At 42.6% G+C, this 21551-nt stretch overlaps 1 protein-coding gene across 1 annotated transcript in view; it reads left to right on the forward strand.

Moving 5' to 3' along the window:
• LOC126482074 (Kv channel-interacting protein 4-like) overlaps nt 1-21551 on the forward strand; it is a 510131-nt gene that overhangs the window by 64510 nt on the left and 424070 nt on the right. Inside the window, exon 3 of the mRNA XM_050106049.1 lies at nt 9644-9713. Coding sequence (XP_049962006.1) covers nt 9644-9713 — 70 coding nt within the window. The remainder of the gene's footprint in view (nt 1-9643; nt 9714-21551) is intronic.

Below are 21551 nucleotides of genomic sequence, written 5' to 3' on the forward strand. Positions count from 1 at the left end.
AAGTAATGAAGGTTAGCAGAGATTCGAAACAAGGAACCGATAGGTAGGTGACAACATTATTAGTATATTGATCTGTTCCCGTGATCTCACGACAGTCATTGTCAAATTTTGGGTCCGTAAAATTTTTCCTGACAGAACGGCATCTTCCTACTACTCATTAAAACTCTAACGTTTACTGAATACATTGCGACCTATTTTTTTGTAACAGCATCGCTGTGTTGTCTGCCAGTGCTGCTGTCAGCGGCCACTGCTTCAGACGATGCCTGTGAATCCCGAAAAGCTGCCTAAAGCGAACTTTTCATCATGCGCCAGTTGGAGTAGTCATCGATTGATAAGCGTCATATCTACTGAAGCGTCCTCCCACTTCTCAACAATTTTTCAAAACTACCGCATCAGACCAGGGTGACCAATGAAACTCCAACGCTTTCGTGTCCAGAGGCCTACAGCTTTGGAAAGGAATGTGTTTAGGCGCCGTCCTGTTGGTGCCTCAGAGGAGGAGCGCGTTACCATGTCGTTCTCCACGACCCTCGTAAGATTCCTATCTGCTTCATCTATATATGAGAGGCCAGCTACAGGTATTTTTGAGATGAGAAAGTTTCAGTCTCAGTGCTTTGCGAAGAGCATAAAGCCACAAATACCTGTAGCTTTCACAGAGCCTGCTTAGTGTCCACTGGTATACTGCTCTCGTATCGGCAGACTGGCGCCGACTTTGCATTCTCCACCCAAGGCTTGTTGTTGCACATCTTCCGTTAACTTCACTGTACTTTACAAGGCCGTCACCACAGAAAAACACTTTAGGAACGTGTGAGCGACGACCATCTCGTGCAGGATTTCGATAACTCCTCTGCAGCTGTGCGGACGTCAGCAGCATTACCTGCAGTACATATTGTGTCGACTTGTGACGGGCATTCCTTGATCCTGTCCAGTATATAAACAACATCCTTTGGTGAGTGCTGTCCTATCTGGTGTCGGCGTCATCTTTTGCATTTGCGTTAAGCTAATGGTGCGCTTTGGCCCGCTTTGATCTGCTGTCTGTCTGTCTGTGAAATTGCTATGCCAGGCAAACGTAGTTCTCAACAAATACAACGCCTACAAGTACTTGATGTATTTGCAATCACTATCGGATAATCTTTAATTCAAATAAAGGCATACACTATATATAGATAATGTGAAAGTAGACAAAGCCGTCAGTTTCGAAGTCTATCAACCTTAGCTATACTTCTTGTTCTCATCTCGCAGGAAACAGAGTCCTCTTAATATAGCTTGGTATTTTAATGACTGCTTCACACACACACACACACACACACACACACACACACAGATATATATATATATATATATATATATATATATATATATATATATATATATATATATATCTGTGTGTGTGTGTGTTCAGTTTCTATGTTCAGCCTTGTGTGTTGCAAATGTAGTGGAACTAAGGCGCTTCAATAATACTAGGCAGCGCGTAGTCTTAAAAACTTGACAATACCTGCCTTATGTATTTAATCTGTTGTCAAAACGAAGTTTATAGCTTCTCTATTAATATATGACTCACAGTCTGTGAGAGTTAGCTTTTATTTAGCCTAACAGTTATACACCAGGTATAATGTTCCCACCGTCGAATTACGTGTTGCTTCTTCTCTATATGGGACACGAGTGAGGGTGGAGTGCTGAGGTCCAGGGAAAAGGAGTGCTCCCGATGTGGAAGTATATCTCGCACAAAATAACGTGGCACATCGCAGAAACGCATTCTCATCGTTAGAGTTGGGCTATGGCATCATGTTGTTCCGAAGACGGTTAGGGATGGCGCTTACCGCTGAAACAATCGGTTCTCGGTTTTATCGTGTTTTTCCTTTCAATGCAACTTTAACCGTACTGTTAACTCGACTCAAAATAAGCAGTTTCTGAAATAACCGATTTTCGGTTTATTAAACCTATTACTACCTGTAATAAAAATAAAAACATATTGAAAACATCTTCAACTTTTGTAGTCCTGTCTTCCTCAGTATCGTGAAATATTACGGTTTATTGATAGTTTTTATTTTTGGACCGTCTAACTGCAACTGAATGAAACACAATTTCCGTGCCATAAGCGTTTCACCCTATTATCTGCAAGGCATCTTCAGTAACCTAGAATATGTACATACTCTTATTATTTACTTAACATTTTGGGGCAATGTACCTATAGGTTATAAACAGTTCTTGTAGTTGAAACTTTCTGGCAGATTAAAACTGTGTGCCGGACCGAGACTCGAACTCAGGACCTTTGCCTTTCGCTGGCAAGTTTCATATCAGCGCACACTCCGCTGTAGAGTGAAAAATTTCATTCTAGAAATATCCCCCAGGCTGTGGCTAAGCCATGTCTCCGCAATATCCTTTCTCTCAGGAGTGCTAGTTCTGCAAGGTTCGCAGGAGAGCTTCTGTAAAGTTTGGAAGGTAGGAAACGAGGTACTGGCAGAAGTAAAGCTGTGCGGACGGGGCGTGAGTCGTGCTTGGGTAGCTCAGTTGGTAGAGCACTTGCCCGCGAAATGCAAAGGTCCTGAGTTCGAGTCTCGGTCCGGCACACAGTTTTAATCTGCCAGGAAGTTTCATATCAGCGCAATAACATCCGACAGTCGGCAAAACAATGAAAACATTGCATCAGAACAAGTGCTCAGTTCCTAGTGCTGTAAAGTATGGAAAACAAAAACCCCAAGTGGCAATTCTAAGAAGAGGAAGGGCACCAAAAATAGAACAGAAACATAAAATGTAGAAAATCGTCCACGCAACCTGTAAGTAGAACTACAGCATGGAAAAAACCAACGACCAGAACTGTTTATAACCTTCAGGTACAGTGCCCAAAATGTAAACTACATAGTAAAAATATGTGCAGATTCCAGGCCACTGAAGATGCCTTGCAGAGAACAAAGGGTAAACGCGTATGGCACGAAAATTGTGTTTCATTCTGTTACAGTTAGACGGTCCAAAAATAAAAATTATCAATATACGATAATAGATTGAAAAATTTGGACACTCTCATTTCAAGATACATGAAATCAAAATATTAAATTAAATAGGGAAATAAAAGAAAACTTAGTCCATCCATCGTTGCTTTTCTCGGAAAGTGATAAGTGGTATTCTCCTACTGATTCTAGTTTTTTGAAACTCTTTTCAAAAATCATGTTGTAATCAGGAACCACTCCATTATTTGGAAATTACGACTGGTCAGTGCAAAAAGGTGCAAACTGAGGCTGAAGAGCTATTTTTCGTGTCAGTTTGTCGTTCTCAAGGGCTACAACCGGAGGCATGTTATGTAGATACAGCCAGCATATCAGTTGCTTTCTATTTTTATTGTAACTGTTGATTTTTAAGTTTCCTCCTTATATTATGTCACAGGTTTGTTATGCCTTTTCCCGTTTCTATTCTTTTAAAGCAAATGGACCATTGTACTTCGCTGATGCTGCACTTCGTAAAATACTTCTGAACTACATTTGATGTCTGACGACGACAGCGAGAAACTACCATATATAGCAGATGGGGCAAGTCTTGCACACTGCATGTACACACCTAATTGGCCACACCATATGGTGACAGGTACATTGTCGTCTCAGTAATGCTATACCAATTCTTATGCCGTGTGTTCGTTGCTCGTTTCTGTCACTATTGTTATTAAAGTAGCATTGATCGCATTTCCCATTTTCTATAATAAAGTAGTATTTCAAATCAATGCAGGTTTTGCAGGCAAAAAGTACTCTTTCTTTAAAAAAGGTTTATTTAAAAACGAAAAATGTTAGCACTGCCGCTAATTGACGTTCCGTTATCTTACTTGGTTATTAGCAAAAAATAAGAAGCACTTTTCATAAGCGAGACCAAACAAATACCGGTATTCATAATTAAAATACCAGTATCGGTTTTAATCGGTCAGCTTTTCGCATCACTACTGTCGGCTGCCCATGTGGGCACTTGAAACGTTGTTATTGTTTTCTCTTTACAACATCATACTGTAGTTGCAGAGAAAGTCCTTCATAATAAGGCACGTGTAGTTGTGTGTAATGCTATTAAACTTTTGACAGAAGAGAAAATGAGGAAGTGACATTCTCATTAGAAACTGTACTTGGCAGCGTTGCAGAACTAGTGCATTCGCTCAATAATGGGAATAAAGGAGGGGGGAAAACATGGCTACAAGAGCTTCCCGCGGCTTCGCTTCTGAGAAAAGGCGCAGAAGGAGAAGATGAAAATTTTATTTTTAGCAATACTGATGAGCAGGTGTATTGTCCCCAGTTTAAATATTACAAAAACTTGAAAATCGTATTTAAAAAAAACACTTATATTGGATTATACGTGAACATTAACCGCTCAGGCGATATGTAATTTTCTCTCATTGTTATTATTATTATTATCATCATATAAAATTCTGTGCGTCATTTTCGAGTGCAAAGAATAAAAAAGATGCATTCTGACAACAATGCACCACGTAGACGGAAGTGGAACCATTTTTTTTCATCTTTTATCCATTATCACTCTCTCTCTCTTGTCTTCGATGCCAGTAGTCGGACATTTTGACGAGTGCTGTTGAACGTAAGCATTATTGTACTTGTAATCAGATAATATATTATTTTCATGCTATTATTCACTTTTAATTGTAAGAGGTGAGCCCTATCTCATGTCCGCTTCCTTTGAATATCAGTCATTCAAGTTATTTTCAGCGCAACAATTGCAGCCACTGCCGCCATTACGTGGCAATTTTAATTTATGAAATTAGCGGAAGCGAATTATTCGCCCGCTTCAATTATAATACACATTTTTTCACAGCCGCTAGCCACTGCAACGGAAGACATAGCTTTATAATTTTTATTTTCCGTTTAGCAGCCAAGATTCAGAGCCAGCACCGAGCGAGGTGGCGCACTGGTTAGACACTGGACTCGCATTCGGGAGGACGACGGTTCAATCCCGCGTCCGGCCATCCTGATTTAGGTTTTCCGTGATTTCCCTAAATCACTCCAGGCAAATGCCGGGATGGTTCCTCTGAAAGGGCACGGTCGACTTCCTTCCCCATCCTTCCCTAATCCGATGAGACCGATGACCACGCTGTCTGGTCTCCTTCCCCAAAACCAACCAATTCAGAGCCACGACTCAGACTGCAATGCATTAAGAAAGAAAATGGTAAGAAATTATTCTCTCGCGCGTGTGTGGGCAAGTGCAATCAATAATCAGAGATCTCATGTTTGAGCAGAAACATTTAGCCGAGGCAAGAACCTAAATAAGTTTATTTAAATTTTCAACTTACATGTGACGTGTTACAAGATCAGTGGGTCTTATAATTATTAACGTGATTAATGATTTTGCTAAGGATTAAGTTTCATGGAACAAACCGTCTTACAAAAAGCAATTTAATTCAAATCAGAGAAAAAATCAGAATTAAACTAATAACCAAATCAGCAATTAATTTTGAGAGATGCCCACCACGTAATAACGACATTCATATAAAAAGAAAGAGAAAAATATTTTACGTTATCATAAATCACCCGAGACAGGTTAACAAGTTTAAATTGTTGCTGTCATAATAAGTGACGTTTTTCTCTACTCTACATTTTTGAAGATTTTTTGTTTTATGAGATATCCTTCTCACAGTGTGTGGTCGATCTTGTTTCTCTTCGATTTATCCTTTGTTTATGTGAATCTTTCCTTTTCAATACTCCAGTGAAAACCTATTGACTTTGAATGTCTATATTTGTCACATTATTTGTTGTAGTGATACAACCTGTTAAAACAATATTGTCTGAAGACTCGATAACTGTAGGTGAGATTTGATACGAGCTACACGTTTGTGCATAGGCTTCAGCTGTCGGATATCACGTGGTGGCCCTTCCCAGCGGAGACCCCTCCACTACCATTGTCCCATACCCTACTGTGTCACCTGCACATCTAGAAGCCAAGTTATTTTGCGCGCCCTCTAGCACTATGATTCGTTGCCAGCCTGCTCAGGCGACACGGAAAGTGTTGTTCTTGGCGAAGTCAACGAGCCGACGAAGACGGCGCACTGTCTCTTAACGTGCGTACCTTGTACTGTTCCGTCCACTGAAACGTCTCTCAGTAATGTATCCATCTGCATCAACGGACTGGAGGACCGTTTTAGACCAAATAGCTATTGTAATGTCCGGAAACTATGTTGATTAAAATTACTATCTCATTAACAGTTAAGGCTGCCAGTCTGAAATTAGACAGCCAGAAACTGCTTGCCTAATGGACACGTTAGTGACTCTCATATTCTCTCAACGGATGGTTGTATAAATTCACAGATTAATATTAATGAGTTAGCCACCAACTGCTTCCCGAAAAATCTAACTGCTGTAAAATTTTCTGTTGGGTCTGTACATCATAATTCTGAGCCTCCAGCTGTGTAAAATATTCCGGTCTCTGACGTGGGAATAGATTGCAGCACCACATACTAAACTGTATGTTACACAGTCTTGGAAAAATCTAATGATAATTCATTTGTCTTCACCCGACACTTTATTTTCAGATCTTTCTTTAGCTGCTTTTCTGTAAGGGCACTAGTACTACTATTTGTCTTTAATGTGATATAGACAAGAACAACTTCTAATCAGTACCGAATCGTCGGCCGGTGTGACCGTGTGGTTCTAGGCGCTTCAGTCTGGAACCGCGTGACCGCTACGGTCGCAGGTTCGAATCCTGCCTCGGGCATGGATGTGTGTGATATCCTTAGGTTAGTTAGGTTTAAGTAGTTCTAAGTTCTAGGGGACTGATGACCTCAGATGTTAAGTCCCATAGTGCTCAGAGCCATTTGAACCATTTTGAGTACCGAATCTTTGTATATCGCTATTGGCAAACGCGGAAAAGCTTTTATCTGCGGTTTTGTTTCAGTCGTCAGAAACTGATACACATTAAACATCACTTGTACAATTCATAGCGAACAGTGCACATTAGAATTTCTACACAGCGTCCACAGAGTATGACTACTGCTGTGTAGTACAGAGTGTATTTTTCATGTCTAATAGGAATTATAAAAATGGTTCAAATGGCTCTGAGCACTATGGGACTCAACTGCTGAGGTCATTAGTCCCCTAGAACTTAGAACTAGTTAAACCTAACTAACCTAAGGACATCACAAACATCCATGCCCGAGGCAGGATTCGAACCTGCGACCGTAGCGGTCTTGCGGTTCCAGACTGCAGCGCCTTTAACCGCACAGCCACTTCAGCCGGCTATGAATTATAATAAGCTTATACACGGTGTCACAGAAGGAATGGTAAATGCTTAAGGATTTGTCAGAAACGATCATCCAGAGCAAGAAAGACTATTAAACATCGCCTCTAGAATGCACGCGATGAGAGCTATGAACACTTACACATCTTCGACACTATGAAGAATCTCTTCTACTGCAAACTCTTTCCTTTCCGTATTTTGAGAGATAATGATATGGACGAAAACAAGAAAAAAATCCAGTAAACATGCGCTCTGAAGTGGACACCTTAAGAGCGATATTTACTAGAGAATACCTCCTCTCAAAATATGAAAAGCGAAGAGCTTACAGTAGAAGACATTTGTTTCATGCTATCGAATGCCTCCTCCCAAAATATGGAAAGCCAACACCTGACAGTAGAAGAGATTTGTTTCACGGTATGGACGATGAAGTACTTTTCATAGCTCTTAAGGTATGCATTTTAGAGCTCATGGTTACTAGAATTTTTTTCTTTGTATGATCTTTCTTTCCAGATCACTGAATACTGACCATTCCTCCTGGATCATCTTGTATAGTTAGTGGCGAATTTTAAAATTGTTACTTGTGTTTTGCTTGTAGTCTTCTTATGCAGAAAATCACACATATGTAACTTCTCTTACACAATTCACAGTGCACAATACACATGCTAAACGGAAACGCACAGTAAACAAACTATCATAGATATTTTACGTATTGTCAATAGAGATGCCACATCTCGTCTATAGAGAATGCATGCTGTTCTATACAGCAGATGCTGTTTTTCAAATGTTGTCGGTATCAGTATTTGCTTATGTATTAGTTACAAGGGTACTTATTTCTACATATCACTGTTTTATTTGCTCATTTAAGGATACCATCAAAGCATATGAGGGAATTCACTCACTTTCCAGGTTTTAATATTTCTTGTTTATACTTTTTAACTCTCTCTCTCTCTCTCTCTCTCTCTCTCTCTTTCTATATATATATATATATATATATATATATATATATATATATATAATTAGTGGTGGCATAGCAAAATTTTAGTTTGTAACAAATACGCCAAACAAATATTTGCTAATAGTAATTAAACGTCAGAAAGTCCAGGGAAAGGCAAGGTTCATACTTTTGCCTATTTAGCCGGCCGCGGTGGCCGAGCGGTTCTAGGCGCTTCAGTCCGGAACCGCGCTGCTACTGCCGTCGCAGGTTCGAATCCTGCCTCGGGCATGGATGTGTGTGATATGTTCTTAGGTTAGTTAGATTTAATTAGTTCTAAGTCTAGGGGACTGATAACCTCAAATGTTAAGTCCCATAGTGCCTAGAGCCATTTTGCCTGTTTCAGATAATAATAATTTCAGTAAATCGATATAAGTAAACCTCTCATATAACGGTAAACTTCTGAACGTAACAAAAGAGCGTGATTTAATCGCATGTTAAAACAAACTAGTATCAAAAGTAGTAGCAGTAATGTAAAATGCGCCTGAAAACACAAAAGATGAGAAATAAAATGTATGCGAAAGAAAGGTAAAATGAGCTGCAGGCGCCTAAGGTGCTCACGGTTGTATCAGTGCGGGGGCAGTCCCACCAGCATGCTGCAGCCGTCGAATGGGCAGTGAGTCAGGCAGTCCTTCATCTTACTACATATTGGGAGCCGCCGGCTCGTGTTGATATACATGGGCTGTGGGAACGTCATCGTCGCCGGAAGCAGCTCAGACTGACGAGAAACGCTTGTGACAGGAACCACTATAGCGCATCTGGATATCTCCACTGGCCGACCCGGTTCTAGGCGCTTCAGTCTGGAACCGCGAGACCGCTCAGAGCCATTTGAACCATTTTTGATATCTCCACAATCTACACTATTGTAGTAATTCTTTAAAAAGGTCGAAGTAGGTACCTGAAGGAACTCACAGGGTTCACTAAGGCAGTTAACGCGATAATTTTTCAGATCTGTGTAGATTTCAATGTGCGATGCATTTTTGTTCGTTATGCAAAATATTTACATCAAACTGAATACCGGACATGCTATCACCATTAGTGACAATGGCTCCACCATATAGTTTTGGAGTCTCCAACAGGCTTGGAAATCTGTTGAAGCAAGATAGATCACGTGACCAAAACAACAATTATTAAATTTAGAGAGTGTGTCAGCTGCAGTAAGGTAGATATGGCAAGGTATAAAGTGGCGAAACAGTTAGAAATTTTATCAAGCGTTCCAAAAATAGTAACAAGCTGGCGTATGGCGAGTACTTCGGCACCACTGTTACTACAATTCATTCTTATTCAAAGATTTTTATCTTTTCAGATAAACTAAATGTAACCAAGACAGCGAGTTGTGTAGTTTGTTTAGTTAGCAAGATCACCAAAGCTTAAAGCGAACACACTTCAGTTTCTTTTTTTAGTATGAAACTTCACTGAATTGAGCATTTCTGTTTGTTTCAGGAGTGTCCCACTGGCATGGTCGATGAGGAGTCCTTCAAGAATATTTTCTCTCAGTTCTTCCCGCAAGGAGGTGAGTCCACTACCAACACCAGCTACATTGCCTAAAAATGAACGATAGATAAGAAATATGTCACGGTATGACATATTTCACAAGACTTCATGATGTTCAAAATGCGGAATTCTTATATCCCTTTAAAAAGCTGTTACGGAATTATTTGTAGTTGGCAATCTGTTGCTGAAAGCTGTAAAGTGAACATTGTGATTTTCAAGCGCTCTTCGACGTAATTAATCATTGTATAGGGTCAACATTCTTCAGTCTTACGTGCTTCATGGTTCAGAAGGTGATATCAGTCGCTCTGAGAACTGCACTGATTTCATTAGTGAATTACAAATTTCTGCATTTCATGCAATTTTAGCACCTTACTCAGTTTCAAAGTGAAGAGAATCTCGTGGAATGGTAAACTTCTGAATCTAACAAAGGAGAATCTTTTACTAGTACACCGTAATTAAAGCTACTCCAATCGATTCGTTTTATACAACCCACACTACTTCTGTATCACGAACTGTATCCAGACAGGCGACAGCGTCTCAGAGCTTTGTACAACTGTTAGCAAACGACATGTACTGTAAAAAATACAAGTGAAGATTGGCAAAGAGTTATACAGTATTTTTGGACCAAGATACAACCTTACTTCTACTTTATTATCGAGGGGTCTCCATTCGTTCTTTATGTAATCAGCGGTGTTCAAAAATGGTTCAAATGGCTCTGAGCACTATGGGACTCAACTGCTGAGGTCATTAGTCCCCTAGAACTTAGAACTAGTTAAACCAAACTAACCTAAGGACATCACAAACATCCATGCCCGAGGCAGGATTCGAACCTGCGACCGGAGCGGTCTTGCGGTTCCAGACTGCAGCGCCTTTAACCGCACGGCCACTTCGGCCGGCAATCAGCGGTGTAAGCATACAGATTTTGGATGTGTCTACTAGTTTATTCCGTTTATAGTACTTAATGGTTCAGGATTTATATACCGTAAACTTGTTATTTCTACACTAGTCATTTTGATATTTCCATTAATTTCCTAGTTTCCAATGGTGAAAACACTTTATAAGTCAACATTTGTGAACCATTTGCGATAGATTAAGTACTATAAAAGGGATAAATTTACAGAGTCATCAAAAACCTGTGTGACTACACTGCTAATTACGCAAAGAAAGATTGGAGACATTTTTTGGCGGAAGTATGGTATGTCTTGGTCCAAAAATACTGTGTAACTCGTGGTCAATTCTCAGTTGTATGTTTTACACTGTGAATCCGTTTGCTAACAGTCACCCAAAGCTCTGAGAGGGTACTTATGTAGATTATCGGGCTGTCGCTTGTCTGGATACTTTCCTGATACAGACGTATGTATGTATTAAACCTGGGACCTAGAAACGATGAAGAGGCTTCATCCCGCCGTAGCCCTCAATGGTTCACTACCCAACAACAGGCCACAGCAGTCCACCCACCCTACCGCTGCTCCACACCGGGTTAAGGTGCGGTTCGCCACCCAATGGACTCCCCGGGAACGTCTCATACCAGACCAGTGTAACCTCAAATGTTTGCGTGGTAGAGTAATTAAGGTGTACGCGTACGTGGAAACGATGTTTGCGCAGCAATCACTAACACCGTCTAACTGAGGCGGGAAAAGGGGAACCAGCCCGCATTCGCCGATGTAGATGGAGAACCGAATTAAAAACATCCACAGGCTGGCCGACACACTGGACCTCGACATAGCGCAGGGTGCACAAAACGAATCCGTAGGGACAGCTGAAACACCCCGTACAAAAAAAAAGCAAATTGGTATCTTGAACGTATATTTTTTTCCAATCTTCTGACAGGATTGATGTGGCCCACCACGAATTCCTCTGCTGTGTCAATCTCTTCATATCGGAGTAGCACTTGCAAATATACGTCCTCAATTATTTGTTGGATGTATTCCGATCTCTGTCGTCGTCTACAGTTGTCACCTTCTACAGCTCCTGCTAGCACCATGGAAGTTATTCCCTGGTGTCTTGATAGATGTCTTGCCATCGTGCTCCTTCTTCATTGATTCTGTGGAGAACTTCCTCATTTCTCACCTTATCAACCCATCTAATTTTCAACATTCTTCTGTTGTACCACATCTCACACGCTTCGATACTCTCCTTCTCCGGTTTTCCCACCATCAATGTTTCACTGCCATACAATACTGGGTTCCAAATGTACATTCTAAGAAATATCGTCCTCAAATTAGGGCCTATATTTGATACTAGTAGACTTCTGTTGACCAGGAATGGCTTTTTGTCAGTGCTAGTCTGCTTCTATGTCCTCTTTGCTCCGTCCGTCATGGGTTATTTTGCTGCCTCGGTAGCAGAATTTCTTAACTTCGTATACATAGTGATCCCAAATCCTGGCGTTGTTCCTCGCTGTTGTCATTTCTGCTACTTCTCATTACTTTTATCTTTCTTCGATTTATTCTCATTCAGTATTCTGTACTCATTAGACTGTTCATGACATTCAACACATTCTGTATTTCTTCATCACTTTCACTTAGGATACCAATATTATCAACGAGTCTTATCGTTGATGTTCTTTCACCCTGAATTTGAAATCACTCTTGAACCTTTCTTTTATTTACGTTATTGCTTCCTCGATGTACAGACTGAATAGTAGGGGTGAAAGACAACATTCCTGTCTTACACCCTCTTCAATCCGAGCACTTCGTTGTTGGAGTGCCACTCTTATTGTTCCCTCTTGGTTCACGTACATATTGCACCCGTCTTCCCCTACAGCTTACCTAATTTTTTTCTCAGAATTTCGAACAACTTGCATCATTTTCCATTGTCGAACACTTTTTCCAGTTCCACAAATCGTAAGAACGTGTCTTGATTCAACCGCAACGTCAGAACTGCCTTTTGGAGCCTTTATCTTTCCTAAAACCAAAGTGATCATCCACCACATCCTCAGTTTTCTTTTCCATTCTATTGTGTATTATTTTTGTGAGAAGTTTGGATGCACGAGCTGTTAAGCTGATTGTGCGATAATTCCTGCGCTTGTTGGCTCCTGCAATCTTCGAAATTGTGTAAATTATGTTTTTCCGAAAGTCAGATGGTATATCGCCAGACTCATACGTTCTACACACCAACGTGAACAGTCGTTTTGTTGCCGCTTCCACCAATGATTTTAGAAATTGTGATGGAATATTAGCTGTCCCTTATACCTTATTTGATATTAAGTCGCCCAAAGCTCTTTTAAATTCTGATTCTAATATTGGATCCCCTATCTCTTCTATATCGACTCTTGTTTCTCCTTCGATCACGTCATTAGACTTTTCCTCTCCCTAATATCGGCTTTTAATGCACTCTTTCCAACTATTGGCTCTCTCCTCTGAATTCAACGGTCGAATTTCCGTTGCAGACTAAATGTTACAGCCCTGGCTTTCAGTTTCATCAAAGGTTGTTTTAACTTTTCTATACTCTGTGCCAGTCGTTACGACTATCATTTCTATTTCGATTTCTTTCGCATTTTTCAAGCAACCATTTCGCCTTACCTTCCCTGCATTTCCTATTCATTTCATTCCTAATAGACTTGTACTTTTGTATTCCTGAATTTCCATGAGCGTTGCTGTGTTTCCTTCTTTTATCGATCAGCTGCCGGCCTTGTGCCCGAGAGGTTCTAGGCGCTTCAGTCCGGAACCGCGCTGCTGCTACGGTCGCAGGTTCGAATCCTGCCTCGGGCATGGATGTGTTTAATGTCCTTAGGTTAGTTAGGTTTAACTATATCTAAGTCTAGGGGACTGATGACCTCAGATGTTAAGTCCCATAGTGCTTAGAGCCATTTGAACCATCGATCAGCCGAAGTATTTCTTCTGTTATCCATGGTTTCTTGGCAGTTACCTACTTTGTATCTACGATTTTCTTTCCAGTTTCTGTGATTGCCCTTTTTAGAGATGGCCATTCCTCTTCAACTGAACAGCCTACTGCATAATTCCTTATCGCAGTATTCGCTGCCTCGGAGAATTTCAAGGATACTTCTTTATTCCTTAGTACTTTCGTATCCCACTTCTTTGCGCGTTGATTCTTCTTGGCCAGTCTCTTAAACTTCAGCCTACTCCTCATCACTACTAAACTGTGATTTGAATCTTTATGTGCTCCCAGGTACATATTACAATATACACTCCTGGAAATTGAAATAAGAACACCGTGAATTCATTGTCCCAGGAAGGGGAAACTTTATTGACACATTCCTGGGGTCAGATACATCACATGATCACACTGACAGAACCACAGGCACATAGACACAGGCAACAGAGCATGCACAATGTCGGCACTAGTACAGTGTATATCTATCTTTCGCAGCAATGCAGGCTGCTATTCTCCCATGGAGACGATCGTAGAGATGCTGGATGTAGTCCTGTGGAACGGCTTGCCATGCCATTTCCACCTGGCGCCTCAGTTGGACCAGCGTTCGTGCTGGACGTGCAGACCGCGTGAGACGACGCTTCATCCAGTCCCAAACATGCTCAATGGGGGACAGATCCGGAGATCTTGCTGGCCAGGGTAGTTGACTTACACCTTCTAGAGCACGTTGGGTGGCACGGGATACATGCGGACGTGCATTGTCCTGTTGGAACAGCAAGTTCCCTTGCCAGTCTAGGAATGGTAGAACGATGGGTTCGATGACGGTTTGGATGTACCGTGCACTATTCAGTGTCCCCTCGACGATCACCAGTGGTGTACGGCCAGTGTAGGAGATCGCTCCCCACACCATGATACCGGGTGTTGGCCCTGTGTGCCTCGGTCGTATGCAGTCCTGATTGTGGCGCTCACCTGCACGGCACCAAACACGCATACGACCATCATTGGCACCAAGGCAGAAGCGACTCTCATCGCTGAAGACGACACGTCTCCATTCGTCCCTCCATTCACGCCTGTCGCGACACCACTGGAGGCGGGCTGCACGATGTTGGGGCGTGAGCGGAAGACGGCCTAACGGTGTGCGGGACCGTAGCCCAGCTTCATGGAGACGGTTGCGAATGGTCCTCGCCGATACCCCAGGAGCAACAGTGTCCCTAATTTGCTGGGAAGTGGCGGTGCGGTCCCCTACGGCACTGTGTAGGATCCTACGGTCTTGGCGTGCATCCGTGCGTCGCTGCGGTCCGGTCCCAGGTCGACGGGCACGTGCACCTTCCGCCGACCACTGGCGACAACATTGATGTACTGTGGAGACCTCACGCCCCACGTGTTGAGCAATTCGGCGGTACGTCCACCCGGCCTCCCACATGCCCACTATACGCCCTCGATCAAAGTCCGTCAACTGCACATCCGGTTCACGTCCACGCTGTCGCGGCATGCTACCAGTGTTAAAGACTGCGATGGAGCTCCGTATGCCACGGCAAACTGGCTGACACTGACGGCGGCGGTGCACAAATGCTGCGCAGCTAGCGCCATTCGAGGGCCAACACCGCGGTTCCTGGTGTGTCCGCTGTGCCGTGCGTGTGATCATTGCTTGTACAGCCCTCTCGCAGTGTCCGGAGCAAGTATCGTGGGTCTGACACACCGGTGTCAATGTGTTCTTTTTTCCATTTCCAGGAGTGTATTATCTGATTTCGTAATCTCTGCCTGACTATGATGTAATATAACTGAAATCTTCCCGAATCTCCTGGCCTATTCCAAGTATATATCCAACTTTTGTGGTTCTTGAACAGAGTATTCGCTACTATTTGCTAAAATTTATTGCGAAACTCAGTTTTTCTCCTCACTCATTCACATTGCCAAAAGCGTATTCTCCCATAGCCTTTTCTTCTACTCCTTCCTCTGCAGCTTGTAACCTCCCCACATAATTCTTTCTCATTTGTAACCTCCCTACAAAATATAATAAATAATATGAATAATGATTCTAATTTAGTGTAACCTCAAAACAAAATTCTTTCACAGTGTAACCTTCCCACAAAATTCTTTCTGACTTAATCTAAGCTCAAAATTCATTCACATTTAGCGTAACCTCAAAACAGAAAAATTCCTAAACCTCTATATAGTAAAAATTATAATTATGTCGTTCACATTCAGTGTAACGTCCCAATAAAAAAAAAAATTCAGTAACCTGGTAATAAAACAATGTAACTAACCTCTCAATTAAATTGTCGCTCACTTATGACTTTTCAATAATTCACTGTGAATTTAACCTGGTAAATTTTGGACGACAGCAGTGCTGCGTCATGGCCCTGGAAGATCATCCTGAATAAAAAAAGGAAAAATACTTACCTCAAAGAAGTCGCCGGATATATCTGCTCTTACAATAAATTTTTCCGGCACAACTCTGTGCAATGCTGGCCGGTATATCTGTCATTTATGAAAGGAAGCAACTGATTTTTCTATTGCAATAATCGCGATGATCATGGATGAGAGAAATTAGTAAATTCTTTAAATTGAAATGAATGGTTGTTAAAAGTTATTTTTTATGAGGAAGATTATTATTACGAGAGTTTTAAAACATTTACATGCGACTTGAGATAACATTACTACATATGCGCGAGGCTGCTTTTTTTTTACCTTATACATTAATACTCAGGCCCCGACATCGCTGCACCGCGACCGTGCCAGCCAACACGATACACCAGACCAGACCAGAGCAGACTCCAGACTAGCAACAACTTACTGCTACAGCTACACAGTTCCTACTGCAGTCAACACTGCTCTCTGGTCAGAGATTCTCTTATACCTTGCATATCGCAGGCAGCGCATGAGCAATACATCAAAATTACATCTGCTCTGACCTCTTACAATCTGCATTCCAGTCCCTCATGACCATTAGATTTTCATCTCCCTTTACGTTCTGAATTACCATTTACTGTTGTTGTTGTTATTGTCGGCGTTGGTTTGCCGTCGATTCTGATGAGAACAACCGTATCACTGAATGGTTCACAGTAAATCACTCTCTGCCATTCCTTCGTATTCATAATAAATCCTACTCCCATTATACCATTTTCTGCCGCTGTTGATATAACCTTACACTTTTTTTTTTTTTTTTTTTTTGAGTCTTCTGATTGGTTTGATGCCGCCCGCCATGAATTCGTCTCCTGCGCCAACCTCTTCACTCAGAGTAGCACTGGCAACCTACATCCTCAATTATTTGCTGGATGTATTTCAATCTCTGTCTTCCTCTACAGTTTTTGCTCGCTACGGCTCCATGTACCATGGAAGTCATTTCCTCATGTCTTAACAGATGTCCTGTCATCCTGTCCCTTCTCCTTATCAGTGTTTTCCATATATCCCTTTCCTCTCAAATTCTGCACAGAACCTCCTCTTCCTTAGCTTTCAGCATTCTTCTGTAGCACCACGTCTCAGATGCTTCGGTTCTCTTCTGTTCCGGTTTTCCCACAGTCCATGTTTCACTACACATACAATACTGTGTTGCAGACGTACATTTTCAGAAATTTCTTTCTCCAATTAAGGCCTAGATTTGATACTAGTAGACTCCTCTTGGCCAGGAATGCCTTTTTGCCAGGGCTAATCTGTTTTTTATGTCCTCCTTGCTCAGTACGTCTTTGGTTATTTTACTGCCTGGGTAGCAGAATTCCCTAACTTCTTCTACTTCATGACCATCAATCCTGATGTTAAGCTTCTTGCTGTTCTAATTTCTGTTACTTCTCATTCCTTTCGTCTTTCTTCGATTTAATCTCAATCTATACTCTGTACTCATTATACTGTTCATTCCATTCAGCAGATCATGTAATTCTTCTTCACGTTCACTCAGGATAGCAATGGCATCAGCGAATCGCATCACTGACATCCTTTCAAAGACTACGTCCCTGTCTTACACCCTTTTTAATCCGAGCACTTCGTTCTTGGTCGTCCATTCTTATTATTTCCTCTTGGCTCTTGTACATATTGTATGTTATCTGTCTCTTCCTATAGCTTATCCCTATTTTTCTCAGAATTTCGAACATCTTGCACCATTTAACATTGTCGAATGTTTTTTCCAGATCGACAAATCGGATTAACCAGTCTTGCTGTTTCTTTAGTCTTGGTTCCATTATCAATCGCAATGTCAGAATGGCATCTCTGGTGGATTTATTTTTCTGTATATAGTTCTTGTCAGTAACTCTGATGCATGAGTCCTCCAAAGCTCTCTTGAATTCTGATTCTAATACTGGATCCCCTGTCTCGTCTCTATCGACTCCTGTCTCTTGAAGTTATCACATCAGACAAATTTTCTCCTTCACTGAGGCCTTCAGGCTACTCTTTCCAGCTATCCGCTCTCTCCTCTGCATTTAACAGCGGAATTCCCGTTGCAATCTTAATGTTACCACCCTTCCTTTTAGTTTCACCGAAAGTTGTCTCGACTTTCTTATACGCTGATTCAATCCTTCCCACAGTCACAGCTTTTCGATTTCTTCATATTCTTCATGCAGCCATTTCGTCTTAGCTTCCTTGCATTTCCTGTTTATTTCATTACTCAGTGACTTGTATTTCCGTATTCCTCAATTTCCCTGAACATTTTTGTACTTCCTTCTTTTAACGATCAACTGAAATACACTCCTGGAAATTGAAATAAGAACACCGTGAATTCATTGTCCCAGGAAGGGGAAACTTTATTGACACATTCCTGGGGTCAGATACATCACATGATCACACTGACAGAACCACAGGCACATAGACACAGGCAACAGAGCATGCACAATGTCGGCACTAGTACAGTGTATATCCACCTTTCGCAGCAATGCAGGCTGCTATTCTCCCATGGAGACGATCGTAGAGATGCTGGATGTAGTCCTGTGGAACGGCTTGCCATGCCATTTCCACGTGGCGCCTCAGTTGGACCAGCGTTCGTGCTGGACGTGCAGACCGCGTGAGACGACGCTTCATCCAGTCCCAAACATGCTCAATGGGGGACAGATCCGGAGATCTTGCTGGCCAGGGTAGTTGACTTACACCTTCTAGAGCACGTTGGGTGGCACGGGATACATGCGGACGTGCATTGTCCTGTTGGAACAGCAAGTTCCCTTGCCGGTCTAGGAATGGTAGAACGATGGGTGCGATGACGGTTTGGATGTACCGTGCACTATTCAGTGTCCCCTCGACGATCACCAGTGGTGTACGGCCAGTGTAGGAGATCGCTCCCCACACCATGATGCCGGGTGTTGGCCCTGTGTGCCTCGGTCGTATGCAGTCCTGATTGTGGCGCTCACCTGCACGGCGCCAAACACGCATACGACCATCATTGGCACCAAGGCAGAAGGGACTCTCATCGCTGAAGACGACACGTCTCCATTTGTCCCTCCATTCACGCCTGTCGCGACACCACTGGAGGCGGGCTGCACGATGTTGGGGCGTGAGCGGAAGACGGCCTAACGGTGTGCGGGACCGTAGCCCAGCTTCATGGAGACGGTTGCGAATGGTCCTCGCCGATACCACAGGAGCAACAGTGTCCCTAATTTGCTGGGAAGTGGCGGTGCAGTCCCCTACGGCACTGCGTAGGATCCTACGGTCTTGGCGTGCATCCGTGCGTCGCTGCGGTCCGGTCCCAGGTCGACGGGCACGTGCACCTTCCGCCGACCACTGGCGACAACATCGATGTACTGTGGAGACCTCACGCCCCACGTGTTGAGCAATTCGGCGGTACGTCCACCCGGCCTCCCGCATGCCCACTATACGCCCGCGCTCAAAGTCCGTCAACTGCACATACGGTTCACGTCCACGCTGTCGCGGCATGCTACCAGTGTTAAAGACTGCGATGGAGCTCCGTACGCCACGGCAAACTGGCTGACACTGACGGCGGCGGTGCACAAATGCTGCGCAGCTAGCGCCATTCGACGGCCAACACCGCGGTTCCTGGTGTGTCCGCTGTGCCGTGCGTGTGATCATTGCTTGTACAGCCCTCTCGCAGTGTCCGGAGCAAGTATGGTGGGTCTGACACACCGGTGTCAATGTGTTCTTTTTTCCATTTCCAGGAGTGTATATCTCCTGTTATCAATGGTTTTTTGGCAGTTACCTTCTTTGTACCAATGATTTTGTTTCCAGCTTATGTGATCGCCCTTTTTAGACATGTCCATTACTCTTCTACTGAACAGCCTACTTGCGTACTTCTTCATTCCTTAACACTTTCGTATCCCACTTCTTTCCGCGTTGATTCTTCTTGGCTAGTCTCTTAACCTTCTTCTACTTCTCATCACTACTAAATTGTGATCTGATTCTATATTTTCTTCTTGGTACGCCTTGCAATCCAGTATTTGATTTCGGAATCTCTGTCTGATCATGATGTAATCTAACTGAAATATTGCAGTATCACCCGGCCTTTTCCAAGTATACCTCCTCCTCTTGTAATTCTTGAACAGGGTATTTGCTATGACTAGCTGAAATTTATTACATAACTCAATTAGTTTTTCTCCTCTCTCATTCCTTGTCCCAAGCCAATATTCTCCTGTAACTTTTTCTTCTACTCCTTCCCCTACAACTGCATTCCAGTCACCCATGACTATTAGATTTTCATCCCTTTTACGGACTGTATACCATTTCAGTATCGTCACATAGTCTCTCTATCTCTTCATTTTCCGACGTCGGCACGTATACCTGAACTATCGTTGTCAATGTTGGCTTGCTGTCGATTCTGATAAGAACAACTCGATCACTGAATTGTTCAAGTAACACACTCTTTGCCCTACCTATTCATAACGAATCCTACTCCAGCTATACCATTTTCTGCTGCTGTTGATATTACCCTATTACACTCATCCTACCAGAAATCCTTATCTTCTTTCCATTTCACTTCACTGTCCACTTCTATATCTAGATTCAGACTTCGCATTTCCCTTTTTATATTTTGTAGCTTTCCTACCACGTTCAAGCTTCTGAGATTCCACGCCCCGACTCGCAGAACGTTATCCTTTCGTTGATTATTCATTCTTTCTGTCATGGTCACCTCCCCGTTGGCAATCACCTCATGGAGATCTGAGTGGAGGACTAGCCCGGAATCTTTTGCCAATGGAGAGATCATGACACTTTTTCAACTACAGACCAAATACCCTGTGGATACACGTTGTGTGTCTTTAATGCAGTGGTTTCCATTGCCTTCTGCATCCTTATGCTGTTGATCATTGCTGATTCTTCCGCGTTTAGGGGCAGTTTCCCATCCTCTGTCCACTCCTTCGCTCTAATCGATAAGGCGATTGGAGGAATGAGGAGTGATTCCTTATGCCGAAGTCTTCTGCCGTCACTGCTAATGATTTTTATTCAGAATTTAAGAGGTGTCGGTGTTCTAACCCGGGGCCGAGGACGTTTTGGTTACTAATCAAGGAAGCTACCCCTTTTTCCCCCAAAGGAATCTTCCTGGCATCAAAAGGAGTGGTGGGGGCAAAGTGAGCAAGGGTCGCAACCCGAGGCCTGGCCACCATGTCAATACATAGCAAGCTCTGGACCACTGGTGCATTGCAAATGGAATTAAAAAACGTAAACAAATATCCCTCAAGGTACAACATAAACATAGGTCAAACGATGTTGTTGCCCAAAATGACGGATTTGTTAAGGAACAAAGGTAACATTGTGCATTATTATACTAATTTCGCATCGTGCTAGGTGTGCCTATAAGTGCTAAAAAGACATAAATAGTCACAATCACTCGATTAGGTACGGTGTGAATGATTTATTGCCGAAGTTCAACTTCGCATGTTAAGTCATCCAAGTGTGACTCTGTCGTACAGTAGTAGTGATGTATTTTAACGGCACTTATGACGTAAAGCGATCGCAAGGATGCGCCATTGTGTGCTAGGCACCAATAAGTGGCTGTTGCTGTATTATGGGCTATAGTACAGCAAGGATGCACAGGTTTTATGACTCCCCATATAGTTACGTCACATGCATCTACAGCAAACAGACAAGACAGGTACTT

Source organism: Schistocerca serialis, chromosome 5 (genome assembly GCF_023864345.2).
Source record: "Schistocerca serialis cubense isolate TAMUIC-IGC-003099 chromosome 5, iqSchSeri2.2, whole genome shotgun sequence".
Taxonomy (NCBI): Eukaryota; Metazoa; Arthropoda; class Insecta; order Orthoptera; family Acrididae; genus Schistocerca; species Schistocerca serialis.